Below are 24,167 nucleotides of genomic sequence, written 5' to 3' on the forward strand. Positions count from 1 at the left end.
AGACTCTTGCTTATCCTGAAAAATATTGCAAATCAATGGTGTTTGAATCATATTTTTCATACTTTTCAATCCACTTTCATGTCAATACTCAATGCTATATATTTGTTTTGTTAAAGACTCCATAATTTTCATACAGTGGGGATTTAAATGCCTAATTCACACAACATGGCTGACCCAAACCATACTGTGCTGGCTCTTTTTTATTTTCACATTGTCCTTTTCAGCATGGTTCCAACAACAATGGTGTATCCACAACCAGGCCAGCCCAGTACAGTTTGGCTTGGCTTGGCTAGGCTCGGTTTTCCCTGTAGTGTTTATCCGGCAACAGAGAGACTTGGGGACAACCGTTGTTCTCCCCGGTGACAGTGGTAGTAGATCCTCACCCTGGTTATTTCCATACATGCCAAGGTTAAATGAACACCAGTGATGTGAATGCCTTGTCCCATCCTGGTAATCAGCTGTGTGATTAATGGAATTGATTAGCCCAGCTAAATGGACCATTGCATATTATTAACTAATTTCACAGGTAGCCGTGGACCCACAGATATCGATTACACCAGACTGAAGTTCTAAATTACACATGATAACAAGGGGAAGGAGAAATAGCAAGAAGACTAATTGGTTTGTCTTTCGATGCCAAATAGCCCATGCTGTTATGGTTGGAGCTACATTGTTGGCTAAAATACCATATTTTCTGTGCAGGTTCAATTAACAAGGAGCATCTAAGACTTCGCACAGCTTGTGCCTTAACTGGCTTTACATAGTTGGTACTTTCAGATCCATTGGAGCATAGGGTGTCCACCATGGCTTTCTACTTCACTCACTACTGTGTGAGGACTTTTGCCCCATGCCAGGGTTTCATTGAGTTTGACACAGCATGTGGTTGCATACTTCTTAGAGTTGTGGCCTTCAACTATACTCATTAGCCTCTCAAATGAAGTTGGACTAGCCTGAATAGCCCCAAAACCAACATTGTTTTCTCTGTCGGCTAAGTGTTCTGTGTTAGCAGGCACACTAAATTAGAGAACAAACTCTTTATAGATGATAAATTATAGATCTCACACTCTGAGGCAGCCCTCAAGACTTTAATTGTAAGGCTGTGTATGCCCATGGGAAAGTTATGCACTGTTGTAGATGGACTTATGCTGTAAAGGATGAGGCGAGCAATATAATATTGTTCCAAACTCGAGTTGAGCTCATAAACTGCCAAGAGGAAGTCTCTGTGTATGATCCATCACCAGAACGTATTAAATATCCATACACTTTATTTGTATTCATCTTTTATCATTTCACTGCATGACTTTATAGCCGCTCCTCAAAGTGATTCCCAGTGCCTTTATTAAAAATGTATGTCTTCCACAAAATGGGTACTTTGGTGTGCAGGTCCCCGGTTGAAGGACAATATGCTAAAGGGGTTTTGACAGAGGCTTCAGGAGGAAAATGGTTTGCCACGTTGTTTTGGCACCAAGCTTCAATAGCACGTGCATTAACAATAGGGATATAGATCCCTCAGCAGTAGTCTATGGTTTCATCTTATTCTGCCCCTCTGGGTCAGCCAGCCAGGTGACTTCACTGCACAAAATGAATGTTTTTCCTTGAGTGTCTACTTCAATTTCCATGGACTGTAGTCACATCCCAGTCTTTCATGCTATACTACTAGGTTACCAAGTGTTAGGTGGTGAGAGGAGAGGCGTCAAGGATCTGTTGATTCATATTTCTGGCCTGATTCCATCATGACCTCTTTTGACCTTTGAGTTACAGAGTCAAGTTGTCAAGACACTTCCTGTTTGCGCAACCATATGGAATGGATTTACCCGAACCCAATCTGAAATCTTCGCCACAGTCACTGTTATATGCTATACGTTGCTGTTATTAGACTGTTATAGGAATTCCAACAGTCATCTTTTATATCCAGCCTGATGGCCTAACCATGTGAGGTATTTTTACTTCCCATTCTCATGCAGTTAGTTATTCAGCATATTCCTGATCTTAGGCGAATGCCTCAGTACTAAGTGTTTAAAGGGGATTGAATTATGTGATCTTGGAGATGACTCAATACGATATGCAAATGAAAATTATGCAAATATGACACGAGTGGGCAGTTTGACAGCATAAATAATTTCCTAAGTGTATTGTAACAGGGAGAGAGAATGTTTGTCTTTGGAAATTAACATCATAAGCCCAGACCTGTAAATCTTCTCTGATGGAAGCAGTGTGACGCATCTTCCTCTGGCTGTTCGCTATTTCAGGGTCTTCAGAGGGAACAATCAGTGTGACTGGCTGGGATTCAAGCAGGCCATCATCACGACACACACAAAAGCGAGAAGGCAACATTTTAATCAGTTGTCATTATTGATGTATCATTTCCATTCAGCACACTTATTACAAAAAAGGTACGCTGCAGTTTTTTTCACCTTGAAAACCAATATTTAAATAAATCTCTTACTATTGCTAAATACATATTTTGTTGAATCATTTTAAGAAAAAAGCCATTTAATAATAAATTGAATAAGATAAAGCACACATTTATGAATATGTACATGTATAAACATACTGTGTCATACATTTGTAAGTTTACAACATTAGACACACTTTAAAACCAGAGTAACACTGAAGTTTCAAGTCAAATACACACATACAAGTAAAATTAAGTAATGATATTCTTTTGACAGTAAAATAATTTAGAGTACAGTTTTGAGGACAGCAACCTGCCTCGCTGAATATCTGTCACAATGGCACATATACAAGAGAATCTCCTCAGTTCTCAACTGCAAGACAAGGCTTTCCTAAATCCTTGACTTTGCCCTGCTTGAAAGTGTGACCAACCGAGGGTTTTATCTACAAAAAGGTATATTTTCTACTGAACTGTCACACAAGGCCCTGTTCTAACTCTCTGCCGGAGGCCCCCCTGCCATGCATTAGGCCTGAAACAGTCACTTAAATGGGATGAGACGTTTCATTACGGTGACAGGCTCCCGAGTCACTCTTGATAACGCAAAGCTCCGCCGCCTCCGCCTGAACACTTCATCAGACGACCCCTGCTGTGAGTCCGCTTCTGGAATTCACATCAGGTCTCGGGTTTAAGACAACTTCTCAGCTCCCCCTCCTCTCTTGCCTTCTACTCCCTCTTTCATTTCCTCTGCTACAGCTGTATGCCTGGAGGCTTCTGTCTATCTGTTTGTGTTGTTCTGCTCTCTCCTCTTTCGGCTCGACAAGGCCTGGGCTCTGTCTCGGGACTATAACTCAGATCTTGGTCTGTCTATGGTCAGGTCTGAAGGAGTCCCTGATAGCCAGCAGGTTGGAAGCCAGTAGGTGTCCACTCACTCTGTTGTGCCACTCCTGGGACCGGCCCCTGGAAACCACATAGGAACAGGAAGTTAGTACACAGGAAGCATCACCAGGGTTCAGATGAGCCACAGTCAGAGAAACAAGGGCCGCATTTCAGGCAGACTACACTGCAGTTGCCTGCCAGACCTAACCATATCAGTCAGTCGGCAGGTTTCCATTGACCTACGTTTATTCTACAAAAGCAATGTCGCAAATTATTGCAACATGTGTAATGGAAATGGCAGATATAGGATACATTTGACATTTTTGTCATTTAGCAGACACTCGTATACATAGCGACTTACAGGCGCAATTAGGGTTAAGTGCCTTGCTTGAGCACATAGACAGATTTTTCACCTAGTCGGCTCGGGGATTTGAAACGGCGACCTGGTTACTGGCCCACGCTTTTAACCACTAGACATGTTCTAAAGATCGACAACATTTTTATCTTTTCGACGGGTGTATTTTTTCTTTATCTAACTTTATTTTGACAAACGATAATGGAAACTGTTTTTCAAATAAATTATGATTGTTGAATAATTTAAGGTACGCGGGGCACGATGTCATCACGTAACTATAAAGCTCCACTCCACATGTAATTCTGAAGGCCTACTGCTTGCTAAATATTTTTTCTCAACTATAGAAATTATGTTTCTTTGCAGGACAAGGATTGTCCTGACTCAAGAATTATTTAATTGTTTCACCTTGCTTTTCTGTTTGGTTGGCAAGTTTCACTATCCAATTATTTCTATTCTACAGGAATGCAAGTTTCACCATGGCATGGACTGTGGCGATATGTTGCCACGTAAGAATGATTACAATTATGGCAAATATTAGTCACTTATTGCATTCTATCCATGCTGGCTTTCGCGGGCTACCAGAGACAGGAAACAGATAGGTGGGAGGGAATAGCTTGTCACCAATTTATTAGGCCTAATGCGCAATTTGCCTAAATGGATAATGCAAACACTTCAACCACTTTTTATTTATGGTGGGACGTCATTACGTGCAGCTGTTTTTATCGACACAAGATGGCTAAATGGAAACGCACCGTAGCATGCAATTAACTCATCTATTTTAAAGTCAACCTTTCTAAATATCAACAAAGACAATCGCTGTACAAGTTAATGATAACTAGTGACGTGACGAGCAACCATTGATGCATGTAGCAATAATGCAATATAGTCTGCCTGGAACGCAACCAAACCTTGCTGCATGAGACACACTGACACACCCTTTCAATTTCCTCTATATCCTCTGATTGGATCAGTCTCATTGGCTTTCGCTACTAAGACCAGTGAATTTATTATCGATAATAGGAAAACATTTCACTGCACCTATCGACAATAAAAAAAATTGTCTAATGCCACTGGCATTACAAATAAGGCATTTTAGGCCTGCCAAGCTCTTTTCTATGAGTATTTAAAGAGAGTAGAACAAGGCAGAGATGTTCTCCATTGCTGCTCAGTTCTGATGTAATGAAGTGAGGAAAACCTGCAGAGATAATCGTGTGAATCTGTCTTGTTGGCAAACCGTCTCGTTCAAATCTCACTTTGCTGCCTTACTGAAACTCCTAGTGTGATGAAAGTGTGGCTAAGTGAGTAGTCAACTACTTCCACTGATGCTGGTCTATTGGAGCAGTACAATATATTTCAGTATAAGACACACACTCCCTCTACTTTCCCCTCATTCTCTTTCACAGTCTCTCTTTTGACTTCCCTCTGTCATTCTCTATCTTTTCATTTAATCTCTCTCTCTCCATCTCTGTCTCTGTGTGCTTCTAGACACCTGTATTCCATTGCCTGGCTTGTTTCATTAAATCAGCTGAAACAAATGGAAACAGCGGGGGTCTACAGAATAACCCAGCAGAACCACGCAGGGAATAAATTGATCATGTAAGAAGCAGAAAATCTAGAGAGAACTTTGAAGAGAGCTAAATCAAGTGTACACGAGGGGTCCCTTCTTCATGTTCATTTCTTTATTTTCTCTCTATTTGAGTGTCTCTTTTGAGAAGCTTTGATTGCACTTGAGATACTGCAGAGAATACCTCATTACTGAAGGTAAAGAATAAGCTAGTCTCTGGATATCTTTTTTAAAGGCTCTGTATTTTCTCAAATCTTTCATATTCTCTCACACCCTTCCTCTCACTTCCTCCTCCCCTCTTACCCTCCCTCAGTCTTTCCTACCTTGTATCTGTACGACAGAGGTGTGTAAGTCGGGACCTTTTGGCCCCCAGGGGTTCTACCAGGTAGAGACAAGAGAGGACCTGGGCTCTCACCCCCTCCATGGGAGCCTCACGGTGCTCTGTAGACACAGCCGACACATAAGCAGGACCAGCCGACAGGTCTGACTGCCAGGTCCTGCATGGGGAAATGATAGAAGATTATTCTGGTTAATTTAAAAACAGACTTCAGACTCAAGCTGAGTGAGAAATAGACACTCAGATATTCAGCTACCATTTGACTGAGTGTTTGAGTAAACAGTCAACAATTCTTTGACCCCAACACTTTAATATAACTAAACTAGCTTTTTCATTTATCATTCACTGTGATGCCAAAATGTAGCATTAGTACAACAACAACAGGCACCATGTCAAAGCAACTTTAGCCAGAGTGTTCAAGTCCAAGCTAAACTCTTTGTCCCTGACTCCTCTGTCCCTTATACTCTTAAGCAGCAGAGTCAGCAGCCTGCCTAAAGACCCATGCAGCGTCGCCCTGGTAACACCTCATTACCTCAGCAGCAGGTGCTCCTGTGGCGGCCGGGATCCCAGGCCTTGCAGGAGGTAGCGGTAGACCTCAGTGTCCTTGGTCAGGGTCTGGACTACTGCAGACTGTTTGAGGGTCTTCTCCCAGTGCCCATGCTCCCTCAGGACCCGCTGGAGGACCTCTTTCTGGGGGGCATCTACCTCAACAGAGCCCTTCCACAACCGCAGGGGCCAGCCATCATCGACCTGGTATGGGGAGGGGGGGGGGGGGGGGTGAGAACCAGTGTGAGAACGTGTTTTTGACCCTTGATAACCCCTCTTACTCGACACACACATCTCAGCTCAAGCTCTGGGTGCTTAAATGTGTCTGACTCACTGGAGAATGTTTTTATGTTGACCCATACATAATTAACCTTTCATTAGTCTGGGCTGTTCTTTATAGGTGTTGTTTTGGTAGTGGCTTGCTGTCAGAATAACTTTTATTGGTCACTGTATTCATTCATTCATTTTATTTTATTCATTAATTAATTCATTAATTCCATCAGATTCCACCACACACCTTCTTAAAAACCAGGTCCACATCGTCTGGTCCAGAGCAGGTCTCCCAGCCTCTACTCTTCTCCCTGGCCTCTCTCAACAGGTGCTGGGTGGTCTGGACCAGTCTGGCCCTCTCATCCTGCTCCTCCTCCCCACCCTGAGAGAGTGAACTCCGACCCCCATCCACCCAGACAGCCTCCTCACTGGGGTTGCTCACACTCTGGCCCGGCCAGAACTCTGGAAGCTGGAAGGATCAGAGAAAGAGAGAGGATTTTCACAAATAGGGCCACATATGACTTCATCTCGACAACCAGAAACAAATATTGCGTGTTAACGTCTGTCACAAGAAACTACATATGTCTTCTTGACCATTGGATATACTATTGCATTAAGCGAAGCTATGGTGATTAATAGCCTGTTGGCATTCATGTTCTCATTTTCTGATATTCTTATTCTGTATAATCAAGTCAATACAATGAACTGACTGAACTGAATAACATAGATGAAGTGCCTCCTCATTTAATTGCCCCTGCAGATGGGTTATGGTTATGAACAATAGGAAAAGTGCCTGTCTGCTTTTTGTAACGTACTTTACGAACTACTGCACAGAGAGAGTACACTCATGAGAGAATGGTGTTTGCTCTGCTGGGTCTTGGCAGTAACACCTACATGCTGTGCACACGTGATGTGGATTAGTGTGGCTAGAACAGGCTGTACCCTAACTTTACTGTAGTGTGTACCTTGAAGAGGCACAGGGACTCCGTCACCATGTGGGCCAGGCCCTGAGTGGCAGCCAGGTTCTCACTAAGGTCCCTCTGGTCAGGTCTACCCAGGCTGTACTTCCTGTGGCTTGACCTAGGTCAGAGAAACAGGAAATGTCATTACATCAGAGTTGAAAATGTATGTAGTACAGTTTCTATTGCTACGCTAGGCTCCCATAGACTCATACTATGCAGTTTATTTGTGATCCTTACAAGCAGAAACTGAAAAAAAGGACTGTTATTCAATATAAAAAACAACGTCAGCATCGGCTTCCAAACTAATTAAAATATGTAGCAAAGCAAAACAGCAAAAGATTTACTAACGCCACTGTATCCTAGAAGCACAATGTGCCACAACACAACAGTCCATTGGAGTGGAGTTGATTTGTTCTGGTCATTGTTTCCAGTGTGAGAGTGTGACGTGTATCAAGGCAGAACTCGGTTTCCAGTGATGGGAGATACAGAGTGTGTGTTGTGTTCTGATTTCCATCAGTGCTTTGCCCTTACAGCCTGTGAGGTAATGGCTGAGCCCGCTGGCTCCCCTGGCCTGCTGGCCTGGCACAAGGAAGGGAAGGGGGGTGGTCTATTGTCTCTGACCGGCTACATCGGACACAATCAGGCCTGTGCGATATGACATCGCTGGGTCCACCATGTGACTTTTCCACGTGAAGTTGGAACTTCTAGACATGCTGTCAGAATACTGGGTATCAGCAGAGTGTGTGCAGCTGAGCTGTGTGTGTGTTTGTGTCTCACTTTGCCAACAACTACAGATAACTAGTCTTGTGAAGCTGAGCGCCAGACTCAAAAGCTAAGGTCATAGACAGATGTGTTTTGAAAAATGATTAATGTGCAAATGTCTCTCCCTGTTTCTCACCTGGACCGTCTCTTTCTCTCTCCCTCCCCTCTCTTTCCCTCCACCCCTCTCTGATTTTTCTCTTTCTCTTGCAGTAACCAGCTGAACAGTATTAAATATATACTATTTCTTCTAAGAGAAATTATGTCCAGATGGGCGATTCATGCAGGGTTACATAAGTCTCTCTCTCTCTGCCTTTAAACTAAACCCATCCGACAGCTATTCATTACCACACAGGGAAATAGGGTTTTGGCTACATTACTACAGTTGATGTAATCTCTGGCAACTCAAAGAACCTAACTCCACCCTTTAACATGAATCTGATGCTGCGTAAGAAGAAGAAGAAGAATAAACAAACACAACATTTCAAACAGACAAATGAAAACCTGCAGTTGTAGCGATGAATGTAAAGCAATGTGCACCGGAGTAATCTTATGCCATAACGTAAGAGGGAGTTCTAACTAGGAATGTGGGAGCCAGACCTCCGCTCGTATAGAAGTTGCTCTTACGCACAGATCCAGGATCATCTTACACTCCCCCAATCCTAACCTCAACCATTACGGTTGAAAACCCCAAAAGTGATCTTATATCAGCATCTAGGGGTTAACTTTGTCCTACTCCTCCCCCGGAGGCAGTGGACTGTACTTGGCTACATTGACCAGCACCCTCCCCCAATCCTAACCTCAACCGCTATGGTTAAAATTCCCCAAACTGCATAGATCAGCATCTAGAGTACGACCCTAGATTCTAGGAGCAACTTGACGTCGTCCTCCTCCGGAGACAGAGCACCGTACCTTGCTGTGTTGTCCTCTCTCTTCAGGGTGTTGAGATGGAAGAGGGAGGGGGCCAGGCACACAGCGATGTTGGTGGGGGTCATCTGGTTTTCATCCACGCAGCCCACCACATCTCGGAGGAAGAGGAGGAATGTCTGCAGGGCCTCACGGTTCTCATCAGGCAGGAGGAAGATGGCTGCTTGGGCCGCACAGAACTGCTGGTCTTTGGGGAAGTCTATGGAGGTTGGAGCGAGACATGTAAGTTTGTGGATAGAATTGCTTTGTGTTTCTCTCATTGTGCTTATACTATAAAAATGTCCAAAACTGGTTTCAATCTGCCTACTTAGCCAGCATTTTAACCTTTCTTGCATGTTTAGCCAATCCAGTCTTTACCGTACTGGCCCAAGCAGTGTTGTAAGTTCTATCCTCTTACATTGGTAGATATGCAGGAAGGACTTGCAGAGCTTGCTGGAGAACACAGGTTCTGGTAGGTCTCTGAAGTACTGCTTCACCATATCAGCCACGTCAAACGCTGATTGGCCCTCGTAGGACACGGCCTCTGGGTCCTCCTCCACCATGTCACGCAGGCACTGGATACGAGACTTCACCCCCGACTTTCGAAACAGACCCACCTGAGAGGACGAGAGGGTTAGGAGTGTGTGGGTGTGGTGTGGAATGGGGGTTTTAAAGCTGGGATGGCAGGTCAGACTCATGTAGGAGGCTATCCTAAGGCCTGTCGAACTAGGATAACTTCCATTCATCTTTGTAAGTAGGAGATCCCTCTAAAGCACCTCATAACCCACCCTCAACATGGAAGATAAATGAAAGCGGACCTCCCATTCCTCATGCTCATCTGTCTCTGTTCTCAGTATAGGACCCTCCACTATGTTTAACCATGACTCCAATTTACAGTAGGTCAAGGTGTCACCGGGGTGTAATTCAACCCAGGTGCTGTGTACTCCATAGTATCAATGCATGACACCGATGTTAATAGGTTGGAGAGGAATAGCTGATGGCCCAGACCTGGGTGTCCTTCACAATCTTAAAGGGACAGTTCACCCCATGAATCTAAGTACCTTGTCAACATATTCCATGACATTATGTTATGTAGAGAGACCACTATAGATGGCATGGAATCGGGACTGTAAGCTTGACTTTAGACCATTTTCGAGGAATGAAAACGTCTAACCAACTTTGATGTTGGGTGAACTGTCCCTATAAAGCTAGAATCCCTAGCTGCTACATATATTTTTGGACTTACAAATTAATGATATATTGATTCTTGAAGAATATAACTTATAAATGCCTCATGAGCTTAGTTCAACTGTCGTACTCCGTCAGAACCCAAAATATAAGCTTGTTTACATTTACATTTACATTTAAGTCATTTAGCAGACGCTCTTATCCAGAGCGACTTACAAATTGGTGCATTCACCTATAATATCCAGTAGAACAACCACTTTACAATAGTGCATCTAAATCATTTTAAAGGGGGGGGGGTTAGAAGGATTACTTTATCCTATCCCAGGTATTCCTTAAAGAGGTGGGGTTTCAGGTGTCTCCGGAAGGTGGTGATTGACTCCGCTGTCCTGGCATCGTGAGGGACACCAATGTTTGTAAACAATATAAATGAAAACACACAAAACATGGTTAAAACTATCATTTTGATATAATGGATGAATTTGAGTGGTTACTTTTCCCTAGGCCCATCCCTCAGCTTTTTACCAAAACTGCTTTGTTAGTTTCAATTAAGGACTCTGGCTTTAATAATGCATGAGCAGCACTGTATACAGTTGAAGTTGGAAGTTTACAGTCATTAAAGTTTGGAGTCATTAAAACTTGTTTTTCAACCACTCCACAAATTTCTCATGAACAAACTATAGTTTTGGCATGTCGTTTTGGACATCTATGTTGTGCATGACAAGTAATTTTTCCAACAATTGTTTACAGACAGGTTATTTCACTTATAATTCACTGTATCACAATTCCAGTGGGCCAGAAGTTTACATACACTAAGTTGACTGTGTCTTTAAACAGCTTGGAAAATTCCAGAAAATGATGTCATGGCTTTAGAAGCTTCTGATAGGCTAATTGCCATAATTTGAGTCAGTTGGAGGTGTACCTGTGGATGTATTTCAAGGCCTACCTTAAAACTCAGTGCCTCTTTGCTTGACATCATGGGAAAATCAAAAGAAATCAACCAAGACCTCAGAAGAAAAATCGTAGACCTCCACAAGTCTGATTCATCCTTGGGAGCAATTTCCAAACTCCTGAAGGTACCACATTCATCTGTACAATCAATAGTACGCAAGTATAAACACCATGGGACCACGCAGCCGTCATTCCGCTCAGGAAGGAGACGTGTTCTGTCTCCTGGAGATGAACGTACTTTGGTGCGAAAAGTGCAAATCAATCCCAGAACAATAGCAAAGGACCTTGTGAAGATGCTGGAGGAAACAGCTACAAAAGTATCTATGTCCACAGTAAAACGAGTCCTATATCGACATAACCTGAAAGGCCGCTCTGCAAGAAAGAAGCCACTGCTCCAAAACCGCCATTAAAAAAGCCAGACTACGGTTTCCAACTGCACATGGGGACAAAGATTGTACTTTTGGAGAAATGTCCTCTGGTTTGATGAAAGAAAAATATAACTATTTGGCCATAATGACTGCCGTTATCTTTGGAGGAAAAAGGGAGTGGCTTGCAAGCCGAAGAACACCATCCCAACCGTGAAGCACGGGGGTGGCAGCATCATGTTGTGAAGGTGCTTTGCTGCAGGAGGGACTGGTGCACTTCACAAAATAGATGGCATCATGAGGGGGAAAATTATGTGGATATATTGAAGCAACATCTCAAGACATCAGTCAGGAAGTTAATGCTTGGTCGCAAATGGGTCTTCCAAATGGACAATGACCCCAAGCATACCTCCAAAGTTGTGGCAAAATGGCTTAAGGACAACAAAGTCAAGGTATTGGAGTGGCCATCACAAAGCCCTGACCTCAATCCTATAGAACATTTGTGGCCAGAACTGAAAAAGCTTGTGCGAGCAAGGAGGCCTACAAACCTGACTCAGTTACATCAGCTCTGTCAGGAGGAATGGGCCAAAATTCACCCAACTTATTGTAGGAAGCTTGTGGAAGGTTACCCAAACTGTTTGACCCAAGTTAAGTAATTTAAAGGCAGTGCTACCAAATACTAATTGAGTGTATGTAAACTTCTGACCCACTGGGAATGTGATGAAAGAAACAAAAGCTGAAATAAATCATTCTCTCTACTATTATTCTCTCTACTATTATTCTGTAAACTTCCGACTTCAACTGTATATTGGTGGTACAGGAGGTTAGAGTCCAGTACCTGATCGAGACACTCTGTCCTCAGATAAATTATGGCCTTGAGGATGCTGGGGGGTAGTGGTTCCCCTGTCTGCTGCACACTGTGGAGGAGGGGTACACCAAACACCCTCCTGCCCTTCAGCTCTGGGGCTTTGGTCTTCCTCAGAGGCTTGGGGAATGTCCTGAGGGGGGAGACAAACAATTCAAGATGGACTTCTAGTGTTGCTTTTGAAGGTAAAGAGGTTTTTGTATAGAAGTTAATATGAAGATAGGGCAACTTTACAGAAGTATGACTAAGTTGTTACATTGTATTTTATTCCTTCTGGATATGTTCTACTTCAAACAACACTGCATTGCATATTTGTACAATATGTAAGAACCCACTAGACAAAAATTGGTTGAATCAACGTTGTTTCCATGTAATCTCAGAAACAAAATGATATGTAATGACGTTGAATCAATGTGGAAAACTGATTGTATTTGCAAAAATTAATTAATGTAAGGGAATTTCACCCAACTTTTAACCTAAATCCAATGTTTTGTAGATTTTGATTTGTTGAATTCACGTTAGTTGACAACTCAACCAAATGTAAATCAAAAATAGACGTTGAACTCACATCTGTGCCCAGTGGGAGCCTACATAGGGATCTGACCAAGACTCACACATGCACTTAGCTGAGGGCTTTGTGTACGACTCTGACGGGATATTTCTTTTAAAGCCCAGCGAGTGCTGAATGGCTTGTTTTCATAAGCTAGGAAGTGAGTGCCATGGTAACGGCCAGTGTAGCCAAGAAGATAACATGAAGACAATTTAAATCATCCCCTAGATAGCTAGCTTCAGAGCCAATCAAATGTATGTTAAATTGAGTCGACTGGAATTAGATTCACAAATGGTCATACAGCATGCTTCTCTTTGATAGTGCTCTCTCCCATTACGGACTGCATTTCCATTCTAGTCTTCAGCTGTTCAATTAAAACATATCTTCTGCGTCCACCTCATTTCATTAGCTTAATGGTGTTCTGCTTGTGATTTCATGTAATTGAGTGAGTGAGGGAGAGAGAGTTTCCTGTTGGTCATGTGTTTGAGAAGCCCCAGCCTCTCCCTGCTAGGTAATAACCACATGTAGATATTGTTGATTAGAGACAAAGCCAAGGGGCAAGGTGTTTGGCCACAGCAAATAAGACAACAGTTATCTGGAATGAAACTTGTACAGAATACTGAAGCTCAGGATCAATGGGAACGCGATGAGAGGCAGGAGTAGGTTATCTGTTTTGTAGTTAGCTCAATGATTGTTAAAACAAATAGCCCAATTACTCTGCTCTCAAAAAGTAAATTACCCTGTCCTTTTGCCTTACAGGGGAAATCAGCAGACGCTACATCAATTGCTACATCAAAATGAATTATATGTACAAATTGATTCTTGAAGAATATAACTTATAAATTCCTTCTTGAGCTTATTTCAACTGTCGTACCACAAACTCCAATGTTTGTCAACAAAGTAAATGTAAACAAACACTATATATTCTCAAAGCATGGTTAAAACTATAATTTTTATATAATTTATGGCCAGTCCTTGCATCCATAGCCCTGTCTAGGAATTTGAGAGTGGTTACATTTCTCCATCCCCATCCCTAAGCTTTTTACCGAAACAAGGCTAGGGAGACGCTTTGTTATTGATTCTACTGCTGATTGCCAATTTAAGCAATCACTTTTACTCCAGTTCGCTACACAAATGAATAATGTCAAACACTTTATTAATTGATCCGTGGGGGATCCAAGGTTAGGAGATCAGATTTCGAGGAAATAGCTATGAACAATGAAAGCAAAATCTCATTCTGACAGATTGGGATGTGTTGACTTCCCATCATAGAGATAGATAGAGGACTCATCATGGATATAACCCATTTCAGTATGGACGTTGCCATTGAAGGCTTCCGCCATTTTAAAGTAGTCAACTGGGTGGGAATTCCTATGAGTTGGGGAGCAATCAGCCAATGAAAAATAAGAAAATGGACTACTTTAAAATGGAGATAGCCTCAATGGCGCTGCCCATGCTGTCACAGACGCTATTATGGGACAGATACGAAGATGAGTCCTCTATCTATCTCTATCAAATCTAATTTTATTTGTCACATGCACCGAATACAACAGGTGTAGACCTTACAGTGGAATGCAGCTGTTGTATTCGGGCGCATGTTACATCTATGGTTCCCATGCATCATTACGTGTTTCCTGTGTAACGCTATTTGAGGTCACTGCCGTTAACCACCGAGAGGAAAGATTCTTAGCCACTATGTTTGAGTTAACATTCCACCATATCTTTCATTAGTGTACTCTATAGGCCATAGGTCTTCACCCTGCGCTGGAAACACTTCACCGAATTCTAGCAGATGTTGAGCACATGCCTGCCTCTTTCAAATCAATAACAAACTAAAAACGCAGGTAAACTTTGGGATGTGTAAGCACTTCACTTTTCCCCAAATGTAAACCGAGGTTTTGCCAGAAAGGATGGGATCCAAGCTCCCTTTAATTAAATAAGAGAGAGAGAGGCCTGGCCAATGCCAGAAAAGTTACCTAGACACACCCCTCTAAGAGCCATATGGGAGTGTACACCACAGACCTTAACCAAAAAGGAATGAAGAGAAGCTGTCTATAATTTCCCCACAAATCTAAGCTGAAGGTTATACTTTGTCATTTCTTTCAGACGCTGATTTTTTGTAAATATTATTTTTCGGCGTGGGGGTTTATTGCTCTTGAAGCATTCTGTGTTTTGTCTTGTGAGAGGCACGGCAAGGTTGCAGCTTCACATAAATAATAAATGAACCTCTGAACAAGCTGCCTCTAATCTTCCTCCTCTTCCCGTCCTCCCTTCCTCCCCCTCTTCCCCACCACCTTTCCCCATCCTCCCCTCTCCCTCATTGCTCTCCTCATTTTTGTCATTCATCCCCTCCCTCCTTCTTTCTCCACAGCCTTCCCCATACCATTCCATCTCTCCCTCTCCCTCTCCCCCTCCCCATTCCTTACCAGTTCCAGCCCTGCTTGCTAGATGGGGAGTACTTGTCCATGAGAGCAGTGAGTTTAAGCAGGGAGAGTTTCTGCAGAAAGTGAAGTTGAGAAACAGACTGGGCCTCGACTCCTGAGCTGCTGGGGGTAACTGATGGAAGACTCTGCTCGCTGGACCAGTGGTGCTGGCTCCGTCTGCATACATGCACAACAGACAACAGAATGGCAGCCATATTAATGTGGGCTCAGAGAGGGGGTGATAGAGTAATAAATACCTTTTAATGAGTACTCAGACCAGCTGACATTGCTCTAACCTGATACTACATGGTGGTGACTGTGCCTCAGGGTCATCTCCATCCGCAGACTCCTTCTCTAGGCTCTCCTCGTCCCCTTCAGCCTCCCCCTCCATGACTCCTGGCCCCAAATCCTCTGCCTCCTCGACCTCCAGGTGGATGTGATTGGAGGAGGACGAGGGGCAGAGCGAGGGTGTGGAGCAGCGGTTAGACTCCGATTCACCCTCCTCCAACAGTTTGTCTATCCAAGTGTTGACGAGCTGCTGCAGGCCGATGATACGCTCCATCACGCTGTCCAGCGCAGAGAAGACATCATCGTTTTCGCTGATCTCCCCCGTCTCCGCCTCCCCGTGATGCTCCACCTCCTGGCCAATCACCTGACCTATCGGCACATTGTCATAGATACTGGCTCGGTGGTCCAATGAGGCTAGGGAGCTGCAGCAGGTGGAATCCTTGTCCTTGGCCGCTGCACACCCTCTGCTCCGTCTCCCGCGGTACCCGTGGAAACTCCCAGTCCTCCAGTTGATGGAGGTGTTGTCTATGGGCAACAGGAAGTTGTTGTGGGTGAGGGCTGTGGGGAATGTGCCTGGCTTGTGCCCCTGGGGGATCTGGAAGACCAGGCTCTCATGGTTATTCCTGTCGTTCTTGCAGTCCTGATGCTCTCGAACCGGGTTTCTGTGGAGTCCCTCCTGGTACTGTTCTCGGACCCGGCGGTTGCTGCGTACTCTGGTGATGGGGCTGGGGGTGCTGACAGTACTGCTGCTCTCTGAAGGGCTGGGGCTGCTGCTGCCCGAGTGGGGGGAAGAAGGTGAGGAGGAGGCCTGGCTGCCTGGACGGTCCCTATCCCTGTGCTGCAGGGTGGAGATGTCCAGACACTGAAGCCGTCTCAGCCTGTGCTCGACATCCAGACTATCCTGGAGCACGGGGCCAGAGATGACCAGCCTAGCCCTGCTGAGGCCACTGTGGGCGGGGGACTGGATGTTGCACGTGCCTCTCAGACGCAGTTTTTCCATCTTCCTCAGCAGACTGGGGCCCTTCTTCCTGGGGGGCTTGTCAAGGAAGCGCTCCTCAGCGCAGCTAAAACTGGGCGTCTCACCCCCTGGGGAGGGGGGCCCGCTAAATGAAGTGTCTAGGGATGGGATCTTGTTGATGGAGGAGCAGCGAGAAGAGCTCCTTCTGGGCTCCTGGTCGTCAATAGCAGTCTTGGGGCTCTCACGGCCCTCGCTCTCTGTGCTGCTGGTGCTATGGAGGGAGTAGACCTCGTGGCGGTCGTTGGCGTCACACAGGAACATGCCCTGGCTGTCTGGTGAATGTAGGAAGCCCATTCCCTCCAGGCGACGCCAACGCCTTGTCCACCTCTCATAGGCCCATTTTGTGCTGATGGCACAGGGCTCCTCGTCCTCTGACCCCTCCCCCTGAGAATCACAAGCAGACAATCAAGATGCTGTATAAGAAGCCATATAGCAACAAAAAAACAAGGCCATCTATTTCTGGACATCGTGTAACTCTTCGGAGACATTTTCACGAACACAACTACATTCTGAGATAACTAGACTGAGAAAATTATTTCGCAACCTTATTAATTCTAGATGAGTTTCTGCCCTAATTCTTTTCGCTTTCGCCTCACTTTCTCAAACAGAGACTAATGAAGTTAGCTCCACCAACCCTCAAAACTCATCTATCTATCCAGCCATCAATATCAGTGGAAATCAAAGCGATAAATGATAACGAGGAGCTTTTCCTCTGATTCATCCGGTGGCTCTGACAGAGTTGCCATGTTGGTGTTCCATGGCGTTCACTCTCACTTACCCGTCTCTTTGATCTGCCCAGCTCCAGCCTCAGCTCCACACATTTGTTTAAAGTGCTTAATCTCCTGGAAGCAGAGAAGCATGGCGGTTAAACAAACACAGCAGCATGGGACCCACTCCCAACACAGACTCTCTCTCTCTTTCTATTTTTCCCTCTATGAGGAGATGCTGGTGAGGAGAGAGTGGATGGAAAGTCTAGCTTCTCACCTGCAGAGGGAATCTAGCGCGTCCTTATCCAGGAAACCGTGATCACTCTTTACCCAGTCTATAGCAATGGGGAACCTGCAATCTGAAAGGCAAACAAGGCAAATGAAAGTGTGATATGACACTGTTTGCTATGGATGAGCAAACATGTGGATGTGGTTTGTACTGTAATAGATTGTGCTTGATGGCTTGAGAGAATTTCTATTTAGTATTTACCTTTGTATAATTGCACATACTGGGGGAAGCCGGCCGCTCTCAGCCAATCGCAAGCCTCCTTTGCTTCGATCTCTGCAAACAAAAACAATATTCAAATTCAATTAAAGTTATTAGTCTCCCAAGTGGCGCTGCGGTCTAAGGCACTGATCAGTGCTAGAGGTGTCACTACAGATCCACGTTCGATCCCAGGCTGTGTTGCAGTGTCGCAGCCGGCCACGATGGCGCACAATTGGCCCAGCGTCGTCAGGGTTAGGGGAGGGTTTGGCCGGCTAGGATGTCCTTGTCCCATTGCGCTCTAGCGACTCCTTGTGGCGGCTGGGTGCATGCACGCTGACTTCGGTCGCCAGCTGTACACTGTTTCCTCTGACAAATTGGTGCGGCTGGCTTCCGGGTTAAGCGAGCAGTGTGTCAAGAAGCAGTGCTGTTTGGCACAGTCGTGTTTTGGAAGACGCATGGCGCTCGACCTTCGCCTCTCCCGATTCTGCACAGGAGTTGCAGCGATGGGACCAGACTGTAACTACCAATTGGATATCACGAAAATTGGGGAGGAAAAGGGGTAAAAAAAAATATATATATAAAAATTTCTGGTCGGCCCATTTTAATAAGAGGGCAAATATATTAAGCAAGCTATTTTGCACTTTAGTCACATTCGCAAAAATATTGCGGACAAAAATAGAAGCAACACTCGTTTTGCTCTCTCATCTCTGAGAGGGTATTCATTAAAGCTGGAATCCTTACTAGTGAAACTGCCATATCCGTTTGAGATATTACAACAACAAAGAAGTTACTGCAAGCAACAAATACTGTTTTCCTTCTGACATCATTGCACGCAAATTTTTTCCCTTGATGCGCAGAGCTCCCCCAAAGCTCACCACTTCTGCTTGTCAACAAAAAAAAACAATAACAACGGCCGTGGAGCGGACAGTGGTGCAGTTTTGCCCTACTGCGGATTCCATATTTAAGTGGCTTTGTGGGAGAGGCCAGCCTAATTGCTCCTAATTGGCTAACGGTAGTGTATGCGTGTCAGACACAGAAAAGGCAGGTAAGCATTCGTCAGAAGTGGCTTAAAAAGTCCCTTCTGCTCCACACAACCTTTCATGTCCCCTCTGTTCAGGTTCCACCCATCTGCTAACTCCCACCATTAACACAGCACCTGCTAACCCCCACCATTGACACAGCACCTGCTAACTCCCACCATTAACACAGCACCTGCTAACCCCACCATTAACACAGCACCTGCTAACCCCCACCATTAACACAGCACCTGCTAACCCCCACCATTAACACAGCACCTGCTAACTCCCACCATTAACACAGCACCTAACTCCCACCATTAACACAGCACCTGCTAACAGAGCATCTGCTAACTCCCACCATTAACACAGCATTGTCAGCGACAGATGAAGGAAAGAAGCACACTCTTTCTTTGAACTCGCTGGTATTCCATGAAACCCAGAGAGAGAATGAGAAAATTAAAGAGAACAAGAGAGAACGCTAGAGAGAGTGATAAAACAAAAAGAAAGAACAAGAGAGAGTTCTTGGAATAAGGCGTCTTTTTCCTAGGCCGTGGGGGTCAGGGGAAGACAGCTGGAGGTTGAGCTACACAGAGCAGATGGCTGAGATATGTAAACGGGGAAAATGAACTGCGAACATCAGTCATCACAAGACCCCTCTGACGCAGGGAATAAGAACTCTGCTGGTCGGACCAGGGTTCATCATATCAACAGCTAGGACGGATCACTAACTGTTAGTGTTAGAGGAGGATGACTTCTGTTCCTGTCTCAGTGTGGGGTTGGATGGGACAAGGTGGGGTGGGGTGACTGAATGTATCTGAATGTGCCCTTCAGGCAGGTCAAATTAAGCCTATGGTGGGATATGTTGTTACCTCCCTCTTCATAACATCCTGCACTGAAATGTAACTATACTGTTAGCTACCCAAACAAGCGGCCAGAATGACATCACAGGGCTGAAAAAAGCCTAAGACAGTTGGCCAAAAAGTTAAATTATGGCCAAAAAGAGTGGTAAAATCCCGTACGCCAAAAACAATGAACTTCACAGCGCCTACTGCAATTCATGCACTCATCACCGTTCCACCACTGTATGCGCTGTGCATGACTGTTATACAATCATGGTTGTATCAGACTTCCAATTTTAATAAGCAGAGAAAGGCTTTTCCTTTTCCAAATACCTCAGGCTGCGTTGGAGGAAGTTGTGCTTTTGGGCTCTGGGTTCTGATAAGAGATGTATGCTCTCGATTAGACCGCTCCCTCCCTCGCAGTGCCAGTAAGTCGGAGGAACATGTTTCAGGGGTCTGAGAGGGCCGGGATAATGGTGCTACGTTCTCTGCAGGGGCGTGCGTGCGTAAGTGTGACGTGTGTGTGATGTGTGCAGGTAGCACCGACAGCAGTATAGTGATTAAGGGGTCTTCACCTCAGGCCAGCCTTGACTCAGCCTTCAAGCTGCCTCCCAGAGTGGCATCCCAGCACACACCCAACACACACTACACACAGTCACTCAATGCCTGGAGTCACCTTATAAAGTGCTACTATTGTGTGCCCCTCCAGGCCTAGAGGCCTAGCTGTCCTTCTCCAGAATCCCAACGCCTCTATGAATTGATAGACACAAGAAAAGCATCTCGAAGCCATTGTGTGGTATGAAAACATCTCTCTGCTCTGACAGCTTACATGGTTCTGATCTTCAATGTCCCTCCAGAGATCTTAGACTTAGATTCGACAGTCTCAGTGGAATGCAAATACAGCAGTCCTCTGCTTTTAACTGGGATGGCAAGTGTCAAGTGAGGCGTAAAAGTGTTTTGAAAACCTCAAATGTCTATGAACTTGAGTTGAGAACTGTAACTTTGAGTGCTAGGGATGTGGCCTGGTTAGATTTTTAACCATGTCAGAGATGAATGTACAGTATGTATATGTTCTGACATATGACCAACATTTGACCTTTGAATGTAAACCGGAAGCTTGTTTGCTGAAGACCCCATAAGTCATGGAACAGATAGAAAAGAACAAAACAAAACAGAATGGACAGACACTGGCTATTTTATGTAAATTCTCAGAACCTTTGTCGTTAGTTCTAACCAGCAACGTCAATTCTCCTTTTAATTCTCCTTTGTTGTTATGACGCAACCAGCAGTCTGGTCTCAGAGAAAGTAGTATAATAATGTAAGCCCTCCAGGATGTTTGATATGTTACGTCATCCAATTCGTATGATTTTATACAACTGGGTAAGATGTATGATACTATACGTCCTCTAATTCTTGTGATATTATACAACCCACTCTGTAAATTTGATGCACTTTTAGAGTATATTATTCCAAACAATATGTCTTAAAATGAACAAAATCAATGAATATTTTTAGGGTTTCATAAATTCATGTAAAAATGTGTATTTCAGAATCCAGACATACTCCATATGTTAGAGCACACTATGAGGAGTATAATAACATCAAGATGTTGTCTGTATCATGTACGGTTCACAGATCATACGGTCTTACAGGAGACATGTATAGGTCTAAAAGGGCCTACAATTGCCACTTTCGTTATGATTTTCTCAAAAATGGTTTGTGATATAAATGAAAAAAGCATGTCAAACATCCTTCCTCCCAATTAAGTTTCTATGTGAGAATTGTAGGAACAATCTGCCATACCAAAAATAATTTCCGCTTTTGCTGGCGTGGAATCGCCCATAGATGCTCGATGAATCACAAATTCACTTAGCAGTTACATCCAACCGTTGGTCATTCCCATCATGTTTGTGTCCAGTTAGCTCTCCCATGTTCTGTATGACACAAACTGACACTCAGTCAGAAAATCAGAGTTCATATGGAAAAAGTAACAATGACTTTAATATAAAAAAATGGCTAGTGATTGTCACACAATAACTAATCCCACTTAACATTTTGAGTAAGCAAAACATCTAGTGTGTCAAGTTAGTCACACAGCTCCACAGTGCTGCCTAATCATTCCATCCACACCAGCCCTGGCTACGCTTAGCTCGTTGCATTACTCCCCTGCCAAAGTTGGTATAATTGTTCCTGCGCTCGCCTGTGCTCTGTTGCTTCTGGTTGCTAACAACAGTCTGTGTGATCCACTCATGCCAATGGAAAGAGAGTCGGAGGGATATTCACTGCTAAAGTTAGAGAACTGTAACTACTCAGAATACAGAAAATATAATTAGTGGAAAAAAGTATTCAAAGAAATACTAGACACAAATGAACAGGTAAATCTCAACTGAACCTTTCCAGAGGACCATCTGCAAATGAGCCAAACTTATGTCTGGGTCTGCCTTCCATCACTATGAATCATGTTGACTGGGTGGAAATACTTGGCATCTAACCATTAAGTAGAACTATGCAAATGACAAGAAGCCAAATCTTAAATGGTGAAACACAACAGTTAGTTGATTTAGAGACCAAATACTCTAATCCATTGTAATGACTGAATGTCTGGTTCCTCTGAAAAGCTAACACCATGGGGGAAAAAAACAGAGGTGCTAAGCCTTTTATCTCTGATTTCAAAGTAGCTGGTTTTCTATTATATCTCCTAGTTCATCAAATGTATTAACTACAAATTGTACACTAGATAATGTGATATAACCAAAGATTTATTGGTGTCCATTACTGGGCGTTACAGGAAAGCCACATACAAACCGCCGCCATAGATTTTTTTTAACTAACCTGTTCTTGGTAATACTTTCTTCGTTCTCGATTCTGTGAAAAAAGTATCTTAGAAATGTCATTTTTCAGTTGCAGGTGGGTCTATAATATCCATTGAAAATTCAGGAAGATATTAAATCCATGTTTTGGTAACACTGTGTGATGCTCTGTCATCTACTTCTACACATGGCCATGGCCGCGTCGCATAGAAACGACTAGTTCCTGCTAAAATGCTGGGAAATGCTAGATGTGCGGCAGCTAAGATGGCGAGGAACCTCCTGGGGCGGTACAAAACATGGATTTAATATCTTTCTGAGTTTTCGCTGATGTTTGTAGAACCACCTGCAACTGACATTTCTATAATACGAAGAAAGTATTTCCAAGAACAGGTTAGTTGAATAATCTATGGCGGCGGTGTGTATGGTGCTTTCCTGTAACGCTCAGTAACGGACACCAAAAATCTTTGTACGCCAGATAATGTGATATAACCAAAGATTTTTGGTGTCCGTTACTGAGCGTTACAGGAAAGCACCATACACACCGCCGCCATAGATTATTCAACTAACCTGTTCTTGGAAATACTTTCTTCGTATTATAGAAATGTCACTTTTTTCACAGAATCGAGAATGAAGAAAGTATTACTATAGTAAGTATTACTATTAAAAAATCTACGGCGGCGGTTTGTATGTGGCTTTCCTGTAACGCTCAGTAACGGACACCAAAAATCTTTGGTTAAATGACATTATCTGGCGTACAATCTGTATCTACTAATTTTGCAGCCTGAACCCATTTAGACCTTAGTGCTAGGAATATGTACGCAGCAGGCAACAAATCCATTATATTTCATACTCTAACATTATAACTGACATGAATTTAAACAATTTATAGGCACCTGCATGATGAATACAATAAAACACTCTCCCACGTAACATTCAAACCTTCAGGCCAGAAATAAAATATTACATTTGTACTCTGTAGGTCTACATTCTTAAGATGTCATTTGAATATTTTATGTTGACCTTCTTTATAGTATACATTTTCTTAATTTTAGAGTAAACAGAAACATAACTTTTGAATCTATGCCAAAACAGTCAACATTTCTCATTTAAATAAGTATATTTTAAAAGCCTGTTGCAAACCTATATTGGCTTCCATATGTATTAGTCAAGAGACGGATGCTCATGTGCTGGTACATAACGCCTCATATCATCTGAACTCCTCACCTCATCTTGAGCATCAGCCTCATGAACCTCACAGCTGACATCCTATCAGGTTAGTGGCTCTCTGAATATGTTAATACATCTACGTTGATATTTGTCACTGTCCTAGAATTTGTTATACTATTACTGAAGTAAACAGAATAAAAGTTGTTACTTACTTGTAATCAACATGGTGCTGTAATGTTGTCATATATTTAACTCTTTTAAAGAATGAGCAAACTACTCACTCAAAAAATAAATAAAAATGATACAAATCAAATCTAAAACCAATATTGAAGACAAGTCCAGTTCTCTTGGTCATTTAGGGCATCATAGTGAAATCAGTAAAGCGTTTCCACATTCCAGCCGCCTTTCCCTCCCCTGCCTGGACCATACCAACTGCACTTAACGCTCACTTTCCCTCCCCTGCCTGGACCATACCAACTGCACTTAACGCTCACTTTCCCTCCCCTGCCTGGACCATACCAAC

General features: G+C 43.7%; 1 protein-coding gene across 1 annotated transcript in view; it reads right to left on the reverse strand.

Moving 5' to 3' along the window:
• Positions 1-2,321: 2,321 nt before the first annotated feature.
• LOC115154294 (rho GTPase-activating protein 7-like) overlaps positions 2,322-24,167 on the reverse strand; it is a 76,892-nt gene continuing 55,046 nt past the window's right edge. The window contains exons 2-14 of the mRNA XM_029700370.1: positions 17,813-17,884; positions 17,600-17,681; positions 17,394-17,457; positions 15,606-16,999; positions 15,313-15,486; positions 12,310-12,469; positions 9,389-9,587; positions 8,977-9,190; positions 7,309-7,423; positions 6,591-6,812; positions 6,060-6,277; positions 5,514-5,687; positions 2,322-3,352 (exon numbers count right to left, since the gene is read on the reverse strand). Coding sequence (XP_029556230.1) covers positions 3,244-3,352; positions 5,514-5,687; positions 6,060-6,277; positions 6,591-6,812; positions 7,309-7,423; positions 8,977-9,190; positions 9,389-9,587; positions 12,310-12,469; positions 15,313-15,486; positions 15,606-16,999; positions 17,394-17,457; positions 17,600-17,681; positions 17,813-17,884 — 3,197 coding nt within the window. The 3' untranslated portion in view covers positions 2,322-3,243. The remainder of the gene's footprint in view (positions 3,353-5,513; positions 5,688-6,059; positions 6,278-6,590; positions 6,813-7,308; positions 7,424-8,976; positions 9,191-9,388; positions 9,588-12,309; positions 12,470-15,312; positions 15,487-15,605; positions 17,000-17,393; positions 17,458-17,599; positions 17,682-17,812; positions 17,885-24,167) is intronic.

The sequence above is a fragment of the Salmo trutta genome, chromosome 19 (genome assembly GCF_901001165.1).
Source record: "Salmo trutta chromosome 19, fSalTru1.1, whole genome shotgun sequence".
NCBI classification, from domain to species: domain Eukaryota; kingdom Metazoa; phylum Chordata; class Actinopteri; order Salmoniformes; family Salmonidae; genus Salmo; species Salmo trutta.